This window comes from Equus asinus, chromosome 11, assembly GCF_041296235.1.
Source record: "Equus asinus isolate D_3611 breed Donkey chromosome 11, EquAss-T2T_v2, whole genome shotgun sequence".
Taxonomy (NCBI): Eukaryota; Metazoa; Chordata; class Mammalia; order Perissodactyla; family Equidae; genus Equus; species Equus asinus.
Genome location: NC_091800.1, coordinates 1103362 through 1122946, shown reverse-complemented (window position 1 = coordinate 1122946; position 19585 = coordinate 1103362). Strand labels below are relative to the sequence as shown.

The window sequence follows — 19585 nt, the reverse complement described above, 5'->3', positions numbered from 1 at the left end:
GTGTGTGTGTGTGTGTGTGTGTGTGTATGTATGTGTATATATATAGTGGAGTACTACTCAGCCTTAAGAAAGGATAAAGTTGTTCCATTCAAAACAGCGTGGATGGACCTTGAGGGAATTATGTTAAGTGAAATAAGCCAGATAGAGAAGGGCAATCTCTGTATGACTCCACTCATATGAGGAATTTAAACGTGGACAAAGAGAACAGATTAGTGGCTACCAGGGGAAAGGGGGCTTGGGGGTACAAAGGGTAAAGGGGTGCACCTACAACATGACTGACAAACAATAATGTCCAACTGAAATTTCACAAGATTGTAAACTATCATAAACTCAATAAAAACTTAAAAAAAAAAAGCAACTGGGAAAAAGGAGGCAATAGAAGACACCAAGAAGGGGTGAGCCATAGTTTATGGTGAAAAGGAGAGGAGTATCCTGGAAGCTGGACTGACTGTGTATTCAGGATTATGGTAGACACCTGAATACATAATGAGCAGGATATGGTCCCTGCCTCTGCTCCTGTTTTAATTTGCTCCATGGTTCAACTCTTCAGTTAATGGCACTACCTAGTCTATCATGCCTGAAAACTTGGAGTCATCTTTTATTTGTCCTTCACACTCTCACATCTATTGGGTGAGCCACGTTTTACTGACAAAATATCGTTTTAAATTGTAGCATACTTAGTGGGAAAAGTACACGAGTCTTGAGTATCTACCTCAATGATTTTTTTTTTAACAATCTAAACACACTATCATAACAACCCCCCAAATCAAGACATTCACTATTCTGGCTCTCCAGAAGCCTCTATCGTGACCCTTTGCAGAATTTGCTCCCACCCAAGGTAACCACTACTCTGACTTCTATCGCTGTAGCTTAGTTTTGCCAGTTTTTGAGCTCAGGTAGATGGAATTATACTCTATGTACTCCTTTCTACCAGGCTCCTTTTATTAAACATCCTGTCTGAGATTCATTCATGTTGTTACAGGTAATTGGTTGGTTTTTGTAAAGCTCTTTAGATCTGATTATTATTGCATAATGCATTAGTTTTGGTTATTGATAGCTGCGTAACATGCCGATTCAAACTTAGTGGAGTGAAACAACAACCATTGTATTAGTCGGATTCTGTGGGTTAGGAATTTGGTAGGGAGAAATTGCCGTGCTCTCTGATGGTTGGGGTCTAGAATCATTTAGAGGCTCTTTCACTCACATGGATGGTACCTTGGCTGGGATGTCTTGAAGACCAAAATCCTCTGGGATCATTCACAAGGGCACCTACATTTCCTGTTTTGAAAAGTGGCAGTTTTATTTTTCCAATGGTACATCTAAAATACAATTTCAATGGAGATGGAAACTTCTACTTGAAAGTTGCTGTACTTCTTTTCCACTTTTGGGACCCAGGTGACCTGTTCAGATAGTGTTCACCTATTGCTGATACAAAGGCTGTACTGGGGCTGGTGATCATATATGACCAGAGGAAACTTAATGTCGGTATCCAGAAGCAGAGATTCCTTTGAGGAAGGGAGGAGGTTTAGGAAATGCTTGGTGAGCACAGTCTGTCTGGTATTGGATAAAATCTCAAGAATTTGGGGATGAACTCCTGCCTCCTCATCTTGGCCCCTGGTCTTGAGATACCAAATATAAATGGACATGGTGTGTGTCAGGGCTTGTGTTGGTGGTCTATTTTCTTCAGTGCATATGGTTCATCTTCTGTTTGGGAACGAAGTCTTATCACCTGATCGCCAGCGTAGCAGTTGCTATGAAGGCGGCTGTGCCCTGGTTGCAGATTCTCCATGAGGAGATTCTCCATGAGGCCTTAGCTCTTCACAGCTTGTTGGCTGGCTTCGCTGAGCAAGCTTCCTGAGAGTGGCATGTCCTTGGAAGTCACATCACACCACTTCCACAGAGCAACGCTTCTACTCTGTTGATTGAAGTAGGTTCATGCCTGCCTAGATTCAAGGGGAGGGAACCTGAACCTCACATATTCATGGGATGTGTCTCAAAGAATTTGTGGCCAATTTTTAAAACCACCATGAACTAGATAGCGGAATTGATTTATCCATTCTATTGTAGATGGATATTTGAGTACTTTCTACTTTGGAGGAATAAGGAGAATGATGCTCTAATCATTCTTGCTCCTTCCTCTTGGTTGAAATGTTTAGATTTTAGTTGAGGACACATCTAAGAGTAGAATTGCTGGTCATGTTGTATGTGTGTCTCCAGCTTTAACAGATAGATCCTGCCAAAAAGCTTTCCCAAGTGGCTGCATGAGTTCCTACTCCTACCTGCAGTGTGTGAGCCTTCCAGTTGCTCTGCAGCCTCCCCTCCACTTGCTGCCCTCAGCTCAGCATTTCAAAACTGTTTTTAACCATTCTCTGGTTGTATAGAAGATCTCAGTGTGGTTGAATTGTCATTTCCCTTGTCCCTGCTGATTTTAGCACATTTGCATGTGCTTGTTGGCCTCTGGGACACTCTGTGTTGTGAAGTACCTGTTGAAGTCTTTTGACCAGTTTTAAGCAATTGGTTTGTTTGGCTCCTTTCTTACTGTGATGCTGAAGATTTTCTGTATTCTGCATGAGAATCCTTTGTTGAACATTCGAATTGGAACAATCTCTTCACATCCTGTGACTTGCCAATTCCCTCTTGTAATATGTCTCATGATGAACTGAAAGTCTAAATTTTAATGAATCCAAGTTTACCGATCTTTTCTTTTATGGAGAGTGTGTGTATGTGTGCATTTGTGTGTCTTCTTTAAGAAGTTTTTGCTACTCTGTCATCCTGAAGATGTTTTCTTATGTTGTCTTCTAGAAGTTTCATTATTTTACCTTTCTCCTTTAGGGCAAAGTGTCCAGGAATTGAGTTTTGTGTATTGTGAGGGTAGGGCTCAAGGTTTCTTTTACGTCCACATGCTCATCTTTACGAGTAATAACAGGCAGCATTGGGACAGGTGGACACAAGCCTGGGAGTTAGGGGTCCTGTATTCTCAGCCTTAACCTTCCTTTAAAACACCCTGTGAACTTCAGCAGGTGATTTTCCCAGTTCTCCCTCCTCTCGGGCTCCCTCCTTCCTTCCTTTTTTCCTTCTATCCTTCCTCCCACACTCCCTCCCTCCATTCCTTCCTTCCTTCCATCTATCCATCCATGCATCTGTCCAGATATCAATCTGTCCAACTGTCCTCCTGCCTGTTCGCCTGTTTTTCCTTCTTCTCTCCTTCCATCCTCTTTCCTCCCATCTCTCCAACTTCTCTTCCTTGTGTGTATTCTTCCTGCTTTCCTTTTGACCCTCCATTTGTCTGCTCTTCCTCTGTCCATCCAGGTATCCCCTCTGTCTGTGCCTCTACCTCTCTCTTTGTTCCATCTCTCTCTTCAACCACACTCACTCTTTTGGGTTCATCTCCTTCACAAGCTTGCTCTTACCTCTACTCACACAATCCCTCCTTCTGTCACTCACATTTATGGCTCACCTGTGAGTGTTGTCCTGGGGCAGCCACTACTGAGTGCAGATGAGCCTGTGGGGCTTCACCCACTGTATGGGGGCTCTGTCCCACCCTTACAAGAGCCCTTTCCACAGCTCCTGAGCCAGGAAGCAAGTTTCTGCCTCCTTGCTCATCACTTGAGCAACCAGAAGGCACCACAGACCTAGAGGACCCCTCTTCCTTCCCCAGAGTAGCTCTGCAGCCCCACACCTACACTGCCAAATTATCACTTTGGAGCTGGAAAGCCGAGGTGTGCAATTCTGGTTTTTGGGCAATCATGCCTATCACAAAGATTATACCAATAATCGAATCTGATGCAGCTCTCAGAGAGCACCTGGTCTTATGAAATTCACAGAACATTCCAATCGAAGGTGGGATGTTTTGAGGAGAAGCACTGGCATTGTTTGGGTGGGAAGAGCTTTGTGGAGGAAGTTTTGCCCAGGTGGGGTCTTTAAGAAGGAGTAGGCATTATATAGGGAAATAGGGTGTGTTTTGAGGAGCAATCCTCAAGTGCAGTGGGTGTTACTGGCAGGGGAGGAAGGAAGACATGAGTGATATACTGGCTTCAACTTGGATGAGCACAGCTGTGGGTGGTGGTTCCACTGGGAGCAAAGGCAACAGATGATAATGAGTTCAGGACTCTGATCTGGTCTCAGGCCAGCTGTCAGTGATGGCCATCTCTCCCCATCTCTTCTTGCAAGCTATGGTGCACGAGCTGAAGGCCCTCACACTGAAGTTCAGCATCTCCAACCTCCAATATTCAACAGACGTGAGCAAGGGCTCAGCGACATTTAACTCCACTGAGAGAGTCCTGCAACACTGGATGAGACCCTGGTGCCCGCAGCTCCTGGTAGGATGAGTCCCAGCCAGCCGCACCCCACCTGCTGTCTCTCCAGCTCATCCTCCTCCTGCCTCCTCCCCTGCTTGGATCCTTGTTCAAGAAGAGCAGCCTAGGCCCCTTGTCCTTGGGTTGCAGAGTGATCTCCCTCAGGGAAGTCCCTTTTCTGAGCATTGAGAGTCACAAACACTTTCAGAGACCACCCCAGTTTTCACTCTTCCCACTGACTGCCAATTTGCTCCTCCCTCCCTCTGGCCCCCATTATCAGAGGATTCAGGACATCTCTCTAGAGTCCCCACATTCCTCTCTCCCCAGGCCTGCGGACGATGGGGCAGCCACCAGCGTGGAAGCTGTCTGCACCTACCACCCTGACCCCATGGCTCGTGATGGAGAGTATGACAGAGACACCAGGTGACAGCAGCATTCCTGGGAGCTTAACCAGCTGACTCACCGTGTCACCCCAAGGGGCCTCTACTCCCTGCTCAGGGACAGCCTTTTTGTCAGTGGTGAGTGTTCATGCTGAGCTGGATTGACAGTGATCGTTACTTATGCCTGTTCTGCTTTATTTCCTCTCTAACAAGTCAGCCCAGGTTCTGATTTGGGGGACACAGAAACTGAATATGTAGAAAATTTCAATTTTCAAATGAAGACTGTGCTGTAAATGGATTTTTAGATCCCAATCATAAAAAAAATTCAACTATCTCTATCATAATTTTTATATAGATTGCCTGGCCAGATGATAATATCTTGGTTTTAATGGGTTTAAATATACTATTAAAATTAGTTTCACGTGTTTATTTTTACTTTCTGAAATGTGGCTACTAAAAGAAGTTTAAATTCCATAAGATAGAGTGTCGATTCTACTGTTGCACAGCACTGTTCAAGCCATGAAAATAAAGCCCAGAGAAAGTGGTAAGGGACAATTTTTCCAAGGAAAGGAGTCAATCCAACCCACGCGGCAAGATGCAGAAAACAGTCTCATCACACACACACACACACACACACACACACACACACAGTCACAAAACAAAAGCAACATCATCATAGAGTTGCCCCACTACTTCTGAAGTAGCAAGAGATTGCACTCCTACATTGTCCTGAGTGGACGAACCTCAGGAAAGAAGCCAGAAGTCAAGAGAATGTACCAAACAGGAAGATATGAAACCAGAGAGTAAATGTCAGCATCTTATATGAGGTTCCCAGCGGTGGATTCTGTTAGTGATTCAATATGTTAGGGAGAATTTTGCTAGAAGGGTTGTAACAAAACTAACCTTTCCTTTCCTTTTTAGAAATATACAAGTTATGTAAAGAATAATAGCTGTAGCCAACCAATGAAAAGATGATAGAACACGAATATCACTCTTCTAAATCACTCCTGGATTAGTCAGCCAGTCAGGGAACAGATGACAGTGGATTAAGTTGGAGCTCATTAGGCTGATTCTGACTTCATGACCATCCTATGAATTGTCTCCTGCCAGGACCTCTAAAACATGCTGCCCCGCCACTCATTTGCCACCAAGGTCCACCAACCAGACCAGACCTTGCTGACCAATGCCCTGGCTGGGCCCCTTCTGAGCACACCTGGAAGACTCTCCCTAAGTCCCATTCTGTCACGGTGCTCTTCCACCTACAACCGGCCAGGGAGACATTCACTCCAAGGCTCACACTGTGTGTGCCCAGTTCTGGAGATGGCACTTCTCCCTCAAGTGAAGAAAAGGATCAGAGTGCAGAGCCTTTGGGCTGCAGCCATCAGGACAAGGCCTAAGGTTTGCTGCTAGAGGGAAGAGAACCTGTAGTGGGTGTGGGTGCCAGGGTGCAAGAAGCCCCCATGATTTCTGGATAGAATCCCAGAATATGATGCAGGAGAGAGGAGGGATGCTTGGGTGTGATTCTGCTAGAGAATGTCCATAAGGAGGCGGATGTGCCATTGGAAATGCCTTCAACAGTGTTGTTCATTCTTCGATTCATCCTGTCTCAGGGAGTGCTGTCTACATCCATCCAGGCACTAGTCTCCCTTCTGGAGTAAAAAGATAGCATCAGAAGAATGTTTCCATTTCATTTATAATGGATAGGTACAGTGCTTTTAAGGTGCTAGGTGTTGCAAACAGTTTTCAAACATTAACTCCTTTAATACTCTCCATGTCCTTACAAATTAGGTACACTTATCATTCTTGCCGACACCAGATGAGGAAACTGAGGCACTGATGAGGTGAGTAACTTGCCCGCTACCGTATCTAGGAAGTGATTGAGCTGGAATTTGAACATAAGATATTGTCTTCATATTCTCTGCTCTTAAGCATGTTCTTTGCTCTCTAAGACTTCACACCATGAAGACGATGGCTCAGCATATCCATTTTCTTGTTACACCCAGTAGCCCCATTCTTTGATCTCTGTCTGAAAAAGATACTTTTTGCATCAAAACTGTTGCACATACACACCAAAATGACTTCTCCTCATGTCCCATGTCCTGGAAAATACATAGAGAACATTTCAAAGCCTTTCTTGCCCAGGCTGGGAGTGCTTCTGGGAAATCCCACTGTTCCTCTAAGAAGCCAACGGAAGGCTGGGAGCTGAGTCTCAGGGGAAAGGTGACCTCAGCCATTACCATGGAATTACAGAATGGATGGGAGGCCTCAGCAGGAACTGACTTCAGGATTGGTGGTGTTTGAAGCTGGGCGCTAATTTTCTGGCTGTGGGTGTAGGGGCTGGAGCAGCATTCCAGGGAGAAGGGATGGCTCCCTGTGTTCTTAGAAGAAACCAGACCCAGGAAAGAGGTGAAATGACAGTTTCCATTCAGAATGGACTTGTGAGGGGAAACATTCAACCCAGAAGAGACAGTCATGTTCCTGAGGGCACCGGAAGAAGCTGCCTCTGCGTCTGCCAAGCAGAATGCCCTGCTTCATGGACTCACTTTATCCAAAAGAGACCAAGAAGGAGAAAATCATGAGGTGACTGTGCAGATGTGAGATCTGTGACGTTGGAGACTGTGCCTGGGAGGCCCTGAAAGGCCTCAGAGGAGTAACATTTGCTGTGAGCAGAGTGACAGATGTGAGGCATGCCTGCCTGTGTCTGGGAACAGTTTGAGTGTCAGGGAGAAGCCACTGCTGGTGCAGAGACTCACAGGAAGAAAGGAGTCTGAGCAGAGAAGGTCAGAAAGGTGGCGGTGTGGCTGGAAGGATCCTGAGAAGAGAGAGGAGGGGAGATGGGGGTACGGCAGGGACGGGTGGCAGGACTGGCAGACTGCTTTTTCCTGTCACTCTCTGACGACATTGCTCTAAGACCGTGCCCCTAGAAAGTACAAATCCTTAAGCTCTCACAAAGTGTGTGTGCCAGGAATGGGGCACGGCTTAGCTGGGTGCCTCTGCCTCAAGTTCTCTGTGAAGCTTGGGCTGCATCTCTATTGCGGCTCGACTCGGGGACCATGTGCTCCCAAGTTCACTCACATGCATGTTGACAGGGTTTGTTTGGACGGAAAGCCTGAGTTCCTGCCTGTCTGTTGGCCGATCATTTCCTCCATTCTCTCCTATGGAGCCTCTACATAGGGAAATTGAACACATGTGCACTTGCTCCCCCAGTTCCAGAGATATAAGAGGCAGAGAGAGAGAGAGAGATGGAAACAGGAGGAGGGAAAGAAGGAGGGGGCTAAAGACAATGAGTAAGAAGGAAGGGCCAGGTTTTTTGTTCTTAACCCTGGGTTGTGTACCATCCCAACTCCTTGGCTGCATTCTATTCAGAAGTCACTTCCTAATGACTGTGCGGTTCCACAAGGATGTGCACAGCAGGAGACAGTGAGCACCGGGAGCCGTGGTGGAGGCTGCCCTCCACATAGGCCGACATGAGGCACTTGGTTCCGACTCTAAGGGAAACAGGAGACCGTGGAATCTTTCATGCCAGTGACTGGCAATATCTGAATTTCCTCTAATTTCAACCCGTTAAAGGTGCAGATGTGTAAATGAGGCCCAGAGGGGCAGGGAGTTGCTCAAGGCCCAAAAGCTGTGACACAGGCCTGTTTTAAGGGGTACTCCACACGATAGCCCACCCCTTCTTGTCATTCTTTCATCTCTAAGTGTGTGCATCAGACACAAGTGAAACCAGACAACAGGTGTTGTCACTACTGTCTCTTCTGCAGCTGAGGACTTCCTGAGGGAGCTATTTCTGGCCTCGTCCCTATCGTGCAGGTTGAAGGATTGAGGAGGCCTTGCGAGGCACAATGGTGTTTCCAGGACACAGAGCTTCTAGGGAAAGAGAGGCGTGAACTCAGCTGAACTCAGCTTCCTCAAGCTGGAAACCTGGTTCCATCTCAAGGTCCTGTGTGGGGCTCTGTGCTGGCTATTTGTGTACAATTCTGGTGATGACATGGGCAAGGAGGGTGAGCAGCCAAGATCCCAGAGGGGTTTTGGGTGGGTGTGATTGAAGGAAGGGGCCCAGGTAAGGGAACCTTGAGGAAGTGACCTCACTTCCTTGGTGACAGACCCTAACAGAACTTAGCACACTGGTCTCCAGGCGCCCACATTCTAGACATAGCCTCCTATTGAGCTCACTTGAGTAGAGACACTCAAGAGAGCAGGATGCTCTGCTGTTGTCTCCTGACTTGTCGAGGCTGTGGCTTCAGGAAAGCCAAGAAACAGAGCCTTTTCAGTTGCTACACACATTGGCTTGGCCCTCACCTGCACCACCTCTGGCCATTTGGCAAGAGGAGCCCTCAGGTAACACAGGGCAGGCCAACCTCCTTAGGCCACAATGGAATCCCAACCCCACACCCCTCTGAGCCTCCTTGTGTGTCCGGGGGGAGTGGAGTGAGGGACGGCGGGGCTGAGGGGGCACTCATCCTAGGCAGGAGCCCTTTGCTGGGTGTTGGAAGCCTGGCAGTGCATCGTGTTCCCAGCCTAGGTGTTGGCTAGCAGGATGGGAGAGTGGGTGCTTGGGACCAAGCTCCTCTATGCATATGTCAGTCCAGAGCCCTCCAGGGGTCATCTCATTCCCTCCTGGCTGGAGTTCTACACAGACACTGCTGGGTACCTGATCCCTGCTGGGGTTTCCTCCTGTGGCCAAGTCGAGGCAGGTGCCTGAGACATCCCGGCACGGCTCTCGGGCACTGTCTTTGCAGAGCTGCACGCAGGAGGTGGTCAAAGAGCTGGCAGATGGCTTCGGGTACTCCATCTCCCTGGACAGGGGCCAACTGCACCGCACCATCATCAATAACCAGGGCTGCTCTGAGGTGAGAGTGGGCACGGAGGGGTCTTCCCACCCAGGCCCCTGAGATGACCAGGGCAGGCCCAGAATCCAACCTCAAACTGCCCATCTCCTGGGACCCTAACAGGGCTGTCCCCCATGAGTGTCCCACAGTCCCAAAGGAATCTGGACTTCTGCTCCTCCCCACCAGCTGCATAGGAGGATAGGAGGGCACTCTTTGCATTTTCCTAGGAAGATTAGAGAAAACGTTGTCACTTCCCACTAGGCCCTGAGTATCTTTGAATTTTGCCTTTTTTGGAACATGCAACCTCGATAACGAGGGTCTCCAAACTCCCTTTAATGTAAGAGAAATAACCATCAGCGTGTTTTGGAAGTCAAAGGGATTCTCAGAGTGTGTCACTGCCTTGTACACTGTTTCCAGACCGGGGCGGGGTGGGGTGGCCACATAACATTTCCCTCCAGGTTGGGGCCCAATGAAGCCTCAGGCAGTTAGAGGGGCTGGCCCTCAGCCCTCACTTTGGGCAGCTCTCAGTTCTGACCCACATGACCTAGAGAAGCTACCTGGCATACCTAAGCCTCTGTTCTCCTCTCTAGAGAGGGGGTGTCTGTTGAGGACTCCCTGGGCTGGTGCTCTTCACAGAGGGAGGTCTGTTGTCCCTCAGCAAGCAAATGGCCTCGAGGGAGATCAATGTGGAATCCTTCGCAGGACCAAAGTCAGATTGTACTTTGAGAGCCCAGAACCTTGCTGAGTGTGGGAGCTCCTGTGTCTCCTGTCGCACATGTCTGGGAGGGGCTAGGAGGTCCTGGGTCAGCTGCAGACCTCGATAATGCTGGTGGTTCGCAGTGTTGGCCCTGACCCTGTGTCCTCCTCATCCCACCCAGCGTGAAGATGAGTCCACTCTGTCTGTAACTGAGGCCTGCAGGATGCGTGCCCTCCAGGCAGGCATGATGCAGAGGCTCTCAGAGTCTGTGCTGCCAGCCTTCCCCAGCAGAGTCCTCTGCAGTGTCATCAACTCCCTCTACAGCTACTCAGGCTCCAGCACTTCCCACCAGGTCCTGGACCAGCCTTTTCCCAGGTGACTGCCTGCCTCCTCCTCAGGACAGTGGTGACTCTGCCCACTGCCAGCTGTGTGTCTTGCCTTGGGAATGTCACTACATCTCTCTGAGCCTGAGTTGGCTCCTCTGAAATGTGGGGTGAGAGAGGATGAACTTGCTAGGCTTCTCCCAGGGATGAATGGCATCAGCCATCCAGGTGCTTCCCTGGTGCCCGGCTCTGCAGAGAGGGTGGTGGGCCATGCTGTGGTTGCTGGTGGTGATTATTTCTCTGTCCCCCATGGAAAGTAGTCTTCACTTCACCTCTCCCTTCACTGGCTTGTGGCTTTTTGAGTTTGGAAAAGCACCTGGAGAGCACCCTGTCAAAGAGTTTGAGATGCCATCCAGCTGGGCCTGGTGCTTGTCCTTGGTGTAGCCACTTAGGGATCTCTAGGGTCACAGAGGGGCCACAGGCCCACTCAGACACCTGGGATGGTTCTGGTTGGAGGTCATTCAACAATGTCTATGAAGGACCTACTCTGAGCAGGACTTCTGGACACACTAAGTGTCACTCAGTGAATGAAGCAGACATCCTCCCTGGGCCTCCCCTCTATTCTGAGAGTCAGACAGTCACACTTGACATCATTCACAGGTCCCATCTACCCTCCATCCCGGGCGATGCCCTCATCCCCTTTGGGACACATGGAGGCAGCTTGGCCCATTGCGTGCGGGATGCTGGAGGACAGGACCACCTCCCAAAGTGAGTGGTCTTTGGGTCGAGAAGAAGGGCCTCCTGTCTCTAGCAAACAGCGTGCGGGGCGAGGATGGAGGCTGTGGCTGGGTCAGGCCTGGGAGAACCCTGCTTCTCACCCATCTTTTGATTCCCATGGGAGGGCTGACTTCTGGTGGCTTCCACTCCAGCAGGACTGGACTCAAAGAGAGCTGAGCATGGGTCCCAGGCCCCTTAAGAATTGGAAGGGAGGCTGGGCTGCGTTGTCCCCTAGAGACCCACTCCCAGCAGAGTCCCAACTCCTCCTGCCTCCCTTTCTCCACATCCACACCTTGTGAGCACCACCGCCAGGTCCATAGTAGGAGGTGTGTGAGCAAGCTGCTCCCAAATCTGCTGGAGTCTTCATTCCAGTGGCCCACATACATGGAGGGCTTGAGTGGGCTTTGTCCAGACCCTTGGGGAGGAGAATGTCAGTGGGAACAAGAGACTCTCACAGACTCTGTGTTCAGCCTGCTGGATGAGCAGGCCTGCCACAGCCAGGTCAGCCAGCCAGGGCTCAGGGCTGGGATGGGGCCCTCCTCTGGAGGGGGAGGGTCTGGCACAGGTGCGCAGATGCTAACAAGATTGCCTTGGGAGGCCGGTGTTTAAGGAAAGGCCAGGCCACTGACTCTCTGGCCCATCTGCCTCCCTGCAGTGCTATCTATTTCCTGCTGGGAACCTGGCTGGGCCAAGGGCAGGATTGCAGGGAGCCCCTGTGGTTTCCCTGTTGGACCCTGCAGCTGGCCACTCTGCACGTCAGCTTTGGTGGCTCCGACGTGGAGGGCCATGCCTACCTTCTGCCAGGCCACCTGGAGCATCTCAAGGCCATTGAGGCTGAATGGAAAGGTGAGGGGACTGCAGTCTGGGAAGACTGTGTTGAGGTTCACGGGCTAGCATTCCCTTAGAGGCAGTGGAGTCCTTTCTATCTTTGGAAAGGCACAGAAACTGTCAGGTGTGTGCATGAAACTTTCTCTTTATCCTGCTCTAGAGCCAGCTCCAAAGCTCCTGCCACTTCCAGAGCCAGAGCCAGTGCCAGCCCCCGGGCTGGAGCCAGCTGCACCTGCAGTCTCACCACGTGTGGTAGAGCTGGAGCCAGCAGCCCCTGAGTCAGCCACTCCAGGACCAGAGCAAGGGCCACCAGTAAAGGCAGCCCCAGAGCCCAGCTGCCCCTGGGCCGTGACCACCGAGGACCAGCTGCGGGAGGAGAAGCCTAACATCTTGGACTTCCCTCCCCAGCTGGTGGCAGAGCAGCTGACGAGGATGGCTGCAGTGAGCAGAGGAGCTCACTGGGCGGGTGGCCCCTGCCTTCCCGGTGCCATGAGCAGCCCCACACCTGCCATTCCCTGCTCGGATTCCGATGATCTGGGTCCAAATCCCTGCTCCCTCCCTTATCAACACTGTGACCTGGGCAGATTTCTTTCTCCCCAAGCCTTCGCTGTCCCCTAGCGAACAGGGGACAGTAGAGACGGACACTCAGCACCTGCTGTACAGGGTGGCTGTGCCGATGAATGAGGTGGGAGAGAGTGGAAGGTGGGCAGTCTGGCCCTTTGGTGGGGGATGGGCACTCACTGAAGTGCTGCCAGGTCCTTGGGTGGATCCCCCATCTGCGCAGGTGGCCGGGACAGCCTCAGCACTTATCAGGAAGGTGATGTGTATTGACTCCAGTGGAGACAGTCAAACAAAGCTGGGGGTTGTCCCTGCCTCAGGGGGAATGTGCATGGGAATGGGGAGTGGGACCCGAGGGGCACTGGGATGGGTCGATGATGGCCCTTCTGGTGGGCATGTGTGGGCTGCCTTCTGGAGCTTGGAGGAAGTGAGACGGGGCTGGGAGCAAATGTCCCCTCCCTTCCCCTCCTTTCCTGAATCCGGGGTCATCCTGGACTGGGTGCATTCAGTGGACACAGACAAAACCCAGGGACTCCCACAAGCCTCAGGCCACATGCTCTGCTTCCTGAGCTCCAGTTCTGATCTCACCCTGCTGGGCCTATGGGGGACTGTGGATGCTGAGCTGGGGTGCGGCAGGACCGGGTGACACTCCGCATCTTCTGCAGGAGCTGTTCAAGACGTTGGTGCCCACCCACTGCCTCGGCTCCATCTGGTCTGAGCGCGACAACAGGGAACGCGAGTCCCTGGCACCCACCGTCCATGACACTGTGATGCACGACAACACCGTGGCCAATTGCATCCTCGTCACCTGCCTTGGGGACGCGAGCATGACAGCGCAGGACACGGCCAGGGTGGTTGAGCTGTGGATCAGGGTGGCTGAGGTAAGCCTTGGCACGCCCTGTCTGGATGCATGGGAATTGCCTCTTGTTTCTCAGCTCTCAGGATTGAAGTCTGGGGTCTTAGTCCCTGGACTGTTCCTTGACCCTCATGCCAGGGCCACGTTGACCTTGACTTGAGGTCCCAGTGGGGACAAGCTCAATTCCTTGTGAGCAGTGTTACTCATCGGGTGGCAGGTGTGCCCTCCCTGGCTTCCCTGGGCATCTGTCTCCTCCAGGACAGGAGAAGTCCGTGAAGTGACAGAAACCAGAGGCAGCAGAGCTTCAGCTCCCCCTCACGGCTCCATCTCTTCGCTTCCCCAGGAGTGCCGAGCCCTCGGGAACTTCTGTTCCCTCCACACAATCCTTTCTGCCCTGCAGAGCCCTGCCATTGCCCGTCTCCAAGACACCTGGGAACAAGTTTCCAGGTGGGTAGTGGGTGGTCTGCTCTCCAGCCAAGCACCATGAGGGTGAGGTGGCCCAGGCAACCTGATTTGGGCTGGCATGTCCCCCAAAGTCAGCTGAGACCACCTGGGAGGCAGCGAACGCCGGGCACAGGGACTGACCTGGGTGCTGGGTCTCTGAGTCTCTCAGCGCCCTTAGGCCAGCAGTTCCATCCCAGGGATTCATTTCCTTCCAGACCAGATCCTGGCTTGAGCCCAGGTGGAGATTCTCAGGTGTTTCCTTTGCAGCAACAGAAGCCTCTATGCAGCTGAAACCAACACTGTTCCAAGGAGATCTGTTTGGGACATCTGGGAATGGAGGCCCCAAGGGACAAGAGGAGAGGCCCCCTCCACAGTCCCATGGGGACCCAGAGCTCAGAACACCCCAGTGAAATCCCTCATCCAGGCCCCAGGCAGTTTGGATCTGCTGGGTTCTCAAACAAATGGGACTTGCCTTCAAGCATGCCACAGTTTTTCTTGCTTGCTTGCTTGCTTTCTTTCCCCACCCTGCAGGGAGAGTTCTCGAACCTGGAAGAAGTGGGTCAGGAGAGAGAAACGCGTGAGCAGGGAGCTGCTAGTGCAGGTAACCTGGAGGCTGGAGATCTGGAAGGAGGCCAGAAGGAGGGGGGAGGGGAACATCCCGAGGGGATCCTAGGAGGTGAGGCTATGGCAAGGCTCGGCCCAGGCTGGAGGTCAGAGAGCCCTGTGAGGGTGGGGTAGGCCGGGGACACTCGGCCAGGTCCCCCAAGACAACCTGCCCTCCCCCTCCCTGTCTGTTCAGCTGGGGTCTGGACGCAACCCTGGAGTCCAGAGGTCGGGGCCTTGGTCAGATTTGGAGCCAGGGCTGGGGTGAAGGCAGCGGGGACAGGGCCTGTAGCTGGCACGGGGAGCAGCCTCTCCCAGTGGGTCCTTGAGCCAGTCACTGCCCCTCTGGGGGCCTCCGTCTCCTCCTCTGGGAAGTGGAGGGAGATGATCAGCGGCGCAGGCCTCCCAGCGGGGTGCTACCATCCAAGGGAGGACAGGAACGCAAGGAGATTTGTGCCGGCTCCTCCTCGAGAGGTGAGGGGAGAGCAGTGATGACACACAGATGACTCTGAGTCCTCAGGAGACTCCTGGAAGCAGGTGACTTTCTCCTCACACTTTTCAGCTGAGGAAAGAGGGCCAGGGAGGCCTGGGCAGGCCCAAGGTCACATAGGACTGAGTCCTGGAGCTGGGACTGGTCTAGAATCAGAGCACCCTGCAGTTTGGTGGAGCAGAGGCAGCAGGGGACTGGAGCCGATGGCCAGGGTCTGAGATCAGGGGCCTTGGGGGACGTGCGGAGGGGAGTATGGGCACACTGACCCTGTCTTTGGCCCCAACAGGAGGCGACCTCTGTGTTAAAGACTGCAGAGAGGGCCCGCCAGGGAGCCCAGGAGAGGCAGCAGCAGCAGGAGAGGGTGACTGTGGGCGAGGGGTGTAGGAGTCAGAGGAGAGGGGGCTCCCCCTCCCAGCTGGAGACCTCCCTCAGAAGAGGGGCCTTCCTCCTCAGGCGAATCTGCTGTGGCTGCCAAGCATGACGGGCCTGCAGTGGCAGTGAGCAGGAGGAGGCCTGGAAGGGCTGGCAGCAGGGCAGATTTGGGGTGGGGAAGGGCAGGGGCCACTGCCCCTGGGAGGGGCCAACAGCCATCCCTGGGACTTGACTGATGGAGTTTGGTGTTCCTGGAGGGGAGCGGGGGAGGGAATTGTGTGTGTTGGGGTGTCCTGAGGATCCTAGGCTGCTCTGTGTGGGAGCGTGGGGTGGGCAGGAGGCTGGGCTGAAGGGTTTCAGGGGAAGGTTCATGGGGGCACCTGAGAGCGGGAGCTCATCACCATGCCCATCCTGATGGCGGCACAGGGTGTCGTCCCCTCCCTGGTGACGTTCTTCTGTTCCCTGGAGCTGCTGGATGCTACAATGGAGGATTATGTGGAGGTGAGTGAGCCCGGAGGTGGCTCCAGGGGCTCAGGCTCCTGAGGTTGGGGAGGAGACAGTCCTGTCCTGAGCCCTGAGCTCTCTGCATTTGGCAAAGGTCCTCTCAGCAGGGCCTCCAGCCTCGTGTGGGAGTTGGGGTGTCAGGCCCATCTCCCCAGTGGGTGATTCAGGCTCTGCATAAGCCACTGTCCAGGTTCCCTGGGCTGCTGAGGCTCAGAGCTGCCTGACTGTGTGGCCGCAGGAGGTGGTGTCTGAGCTGGATTCAGCGTCTCCCTCTGGACCTGCCAGTGAGGGAAGAGAAGTCGGGCCCCTCCCAGTCAGGAAGCACATCAGTGGCTGAGCTGTCTCTTCCTGCCTGAGGCCTGAGTCTCCCCACGTGTCATCAGAGAGGGTTGGGTTACAAGGTCTCTTGCCTCAGTTGCTCTGTGCCCCCTGCTCTGGAGCCCAGAGACTGGCCCAGGTCCAAGTCTGGGCTCTGGATGGGCCTGCCCACTGGCAGTAGTGCAGCATTGCAAGAGGTGTGGACGGGGGCTAGTGCTGGCCAAGGGGGCTGTTTCTGATGGACTGCGGCTGTCTGCTTTCCAGGGCAATGTGCTCAACTGTCGGAAATGGAATGAGGTGAGCGGCTGTGGCCTCCCGGTGGGGAGGGTGGGGGTTGGAAATCAGAGACCCCCCAGCAGTGGGCAGCACCCCCTCTGGCCCAATCCCCAGGGTGGAACATTTATTTGCACAGTTCGATATACAGAGCTAGGGATCCTATGGCATTGGTGGGTGGGGGAAGGGCTGGCATCAAAGACTCCTTCCTGGAGGAGGAGCTATTTTGGGCCAAGTGTGAGAGCAGGCAAGTCCTGACTGGAATAGCAGGGAGGGAGGGTTCCCAAGTGGGCAAAGGCCCCAGACTGGCCCCTTGCCCCCTTCCTCAGCCCCTCCACGAGCCCTGCAGGGTCCCCCACTCAGGCCCTGTAAGCATCCTGTGCTTGCTCTGTCCTAGCAATTCAAACTGATGGAGGAGATCGAGCTGCTCCAGGAGGCTGCAAATCTGTACACCGTGCAGCCCGACGAGCACTTTGGGGCCTGGTTCCAGGCCGTGGAGCCCCTGAGCGAGGAGGAGAGGTGAGTCGGGTCATGAGTTGGGGGAGGGCAGGGCAGACTCTCTATGCTGACCAGCTCCAGAGCCCATGGCCATGGCTCCATGGTCAGCCTCAGATCTGGTTGCATGGCGACCCCTGGGGTCCTTCGACTCCAGCTGCTGGCAGGCTGCAGGATGCACATGTGATGTGTGGCTCCTGAGAGCTCCCAGCTCCGCTCTGTCCTGTAGCTACAGCCTGTCCTGCCAGCTGGAGCCCCGATACCACTGGGTCAGAAAGATTCGACTCTTCTTCAAACACAAGAAGGACCGCTCAGGGCAGAGTGAGTGTCTAGACCGGCAGTGGCTGAATCCATGGGCTCAGGAAAAATTCAGGCTGAGTGTGGGCCTGGGGAGGCAGACAGCTGGCCCTGGGTTCCAGCTCCACTGCTGAGCAGTCCTGTCCTGGGAAGTTGCACTCACGTTCCTGGGATTGGTTTCCTCCTCTGTGAAGTGGGTGACGCTAAATATCAGCCCCTGTGTCAGGGACAGATGGGGTGCTGTTGGCTGACTGAGCACTGAGCACAGGGCTGGAGCACAGAGCGCAGTGGGGACCGGGATGGGGTGTGCACTGTGTTTCCAGGGCAGGCGGCTCAGGAAATGCCTCTCTTTCTCCAGACACCAGACCCTCCACCAAGGGCCCAGTGGTGGTGGTTGATGACCCTCCTGAGACCAGCTGAGCTACAGCGGGGACACAGCATTGACACTCAGGGTGCACAGGGCCACCTCCCCTGATTCTGATGAGGAGAACTTTGTGATCTGTTTCTTGGGGTCCCGTTGGCCACGAGGGAAGGCACCAACCCCTCTTCTCCCTCCCCCCTTTTCCCCAGCACCTATTTCCCTATTTGGCGGGGCCATATTTTGTTGTCAATGGTAAATGCTCCGTTTGAGTATTATATTAAATTGTTGCTTCTTTCTAATCCTGGGAGTGGAGGTGTGAGTCTTTCGCTCGCAGCGCTCATGGAAACCAGATCCAGAAACTCACATTCCTCCTCAAATTTAGAAATCTCCCAGAGTGAGCAGCTCAGTTTATGTGGAGAAGGGAGAAGTGCCAGTCCCCTCCCTGGCTACTGAAGGACATGCCCAAGTCCCCCTCCCGCCAAGGACAGGATCATTGCAGTGTGGTTCAACCTGTCCAGGAGCAGAGATGGCCCCTCCGACCTCTTGGGACTAAGCGGTTGGAGGCGTTTTCTCGGGCAGAGCCACAACCACTAAGCTGGGCGTGTCTGTCAAACTAGCACGTGCCTGTCCCTAGCACACGTCCTGCCCAGGACAGTGGCTGCCTTTCGACACTCTGCCGGAAGAGGGAACATTTTCCCAGTTTCTCTTGCACACAGATTAGGACCTTGTTTTCTGATTCAGTCTCCAGAATGGCTTCAGCTCTAAGTGGGGAAAATACCGTCAAAAGCTCAAAACGTGCACATAGAGAGGATGAGGCCAGAGGAAGGTCCTGTGGACATGGACCATGGGCAGGCAGGACTCTGCCTTCTCGGGCCCACTAGGGGCTCCCTGTTCACCTCTGACCTAGACTGGATCCCCCTGGGCTTCGGGTCCCTGACTCCAAATACCATTTCCTGCTTGTTGTCTATCCAAGGGGAAAGCTGTGGGATGCAGCTTTTAGGGCCTCAGCCAGGTCTCCCTCCAGAAACCTAGTGCTCCCAACAATCTGTTCCAGAAAATATCACCAGAGACAACACTTTCCAACTCATCTTATGAGGCCAGAAGAACCCTAAAAGCAAAACTAGAGTTTAAAAGTAGGAAAAACTTGAGAACAACAAGTCTCAGAAATGAGCAGTTACCGTTTTCTACGAAATATTAGAAAACTGAAGCCAACAATGTAAAACAATCATACACCAGGACAAAGAGGAAATTTTTTCAGGTATGCAAGGTTGTATCAGCATTCCAAAATTAGATCAATGTGATCCACCCTGTCATAGGCTAAAGGAGAAATTTATACCTATATGTCAGTTGGTATGTGGGGGAAGTCATCAGATAGTACATATTAGATATGTCAGGTTCTTTCTCTATCAATTGCACCTCATTAAAGCTCTTACAAAAATGAACCTAGATATAGAATTTACACTTTCACAAACTTTTAGAAAATGGAACAGAGACCTAAATGTAATGCAAAACAATACAACTTCTAAAAAGATTATGCAACAAACTCTAAGTGGACTCGAATCTGGAATTATGTTATTAAGATACAAACTGAAAATATAATCTAGGAAAAAAAACTGATGTTAGACTTTATTTATTATTTTGGTAAGGAAGGTTGACCCTGAGCTAACATCTGCGCCGATTTTCCTCTATTTGGCCTGTGGGATGCTGTCACGGCATGGCTTGACAAGCTGTGTAGGTCTACACCCAGGATCCGAACCTGTGAACCCCAGGCTGCCGAAGTGGAGTGCGTGAACTTCACCACTGCGCCAGCGGGCCGGCCCCAAGTTAGACTTTATTAAATTAAAAACTCCTGCTTTGTGGAAGGCAAAATCGATGAGTCAAAAGA

General features: G+C 52.4%; 1 protein-coding gene across 33 annotated transcripts in view; it reads left to right on the top strand.

Annotated features, from left to right (window-relative positions):
* Positions 1-17999, top strand: part of LOC106839451 (ral guanine nucleotide dissociation stimulator-like) — a 36713-nt gene extending 18714 nt beyond the window's left edge. For 6 of the 33 annotated variants that reach the window (XR_011506752.1, XR_011506742.1, XR_011506751.1 and 3 more), the window contains 20 exons: positions 4171-4319; positions 4623-4813; positions 5786-6073; positions 6464-6516; positions 6625-7455; positions 8437-8676; positions 9415-9525; positions 10383-10576; positions 11185-11292; positions 11957-12147; positions 12290-12814; positions 13353-13568; positions 13802-13990; positions 14519-14588; positions 15367-15577; positions 15879-15953; positions 16539-16571; positions 16945-17066; positions 17272-17363; positions 17698-17999. Coding sequence is in view for 6 of the 33 variants with exons in the window: in XM_070520259.1 (XP_070376360.1) it covers positions 11211-11292; positions 11957-12147; positions 13353-13568; positions 13887-13990; positions 14255-14588; positions 14966-15064; positions 15879-15953; positions 16539-16571; positions 16945-17066; positions 17272-17363; positions 17698-17759 (1410 nt within the window). In the remaining 27 variants the exon portion in view is untranslated. Of the gene's footprint in view, positions 1-29; positions 1928-4170; positions 4320-4622; positions 4814-5785; positions 6074-6463; positions 6517-6604; positions 7456-8436; positions 8677-9414; positions 9526-10382; positions 10577-11184; positions 11293-11956; positions 12148-12289; positions 12815-13352; positions 13569-13801; positions 13991-14254; positions 14589-14965; positions 15128-15366; positions 15856-15878; positions 15954-16538; positions 16572-16944; positions 17067-17271; positions 17364-17697 lie in introns of those variants that run through there. The other 27 variants (XR_011506754.1, XR_011506747.1, XR_011506743.1 and 24 more) reach the window with 27 other exon arrangements.
* The last annotated feature ends 1586 nt before the right edge of the window (positions 18000-19585 follow it).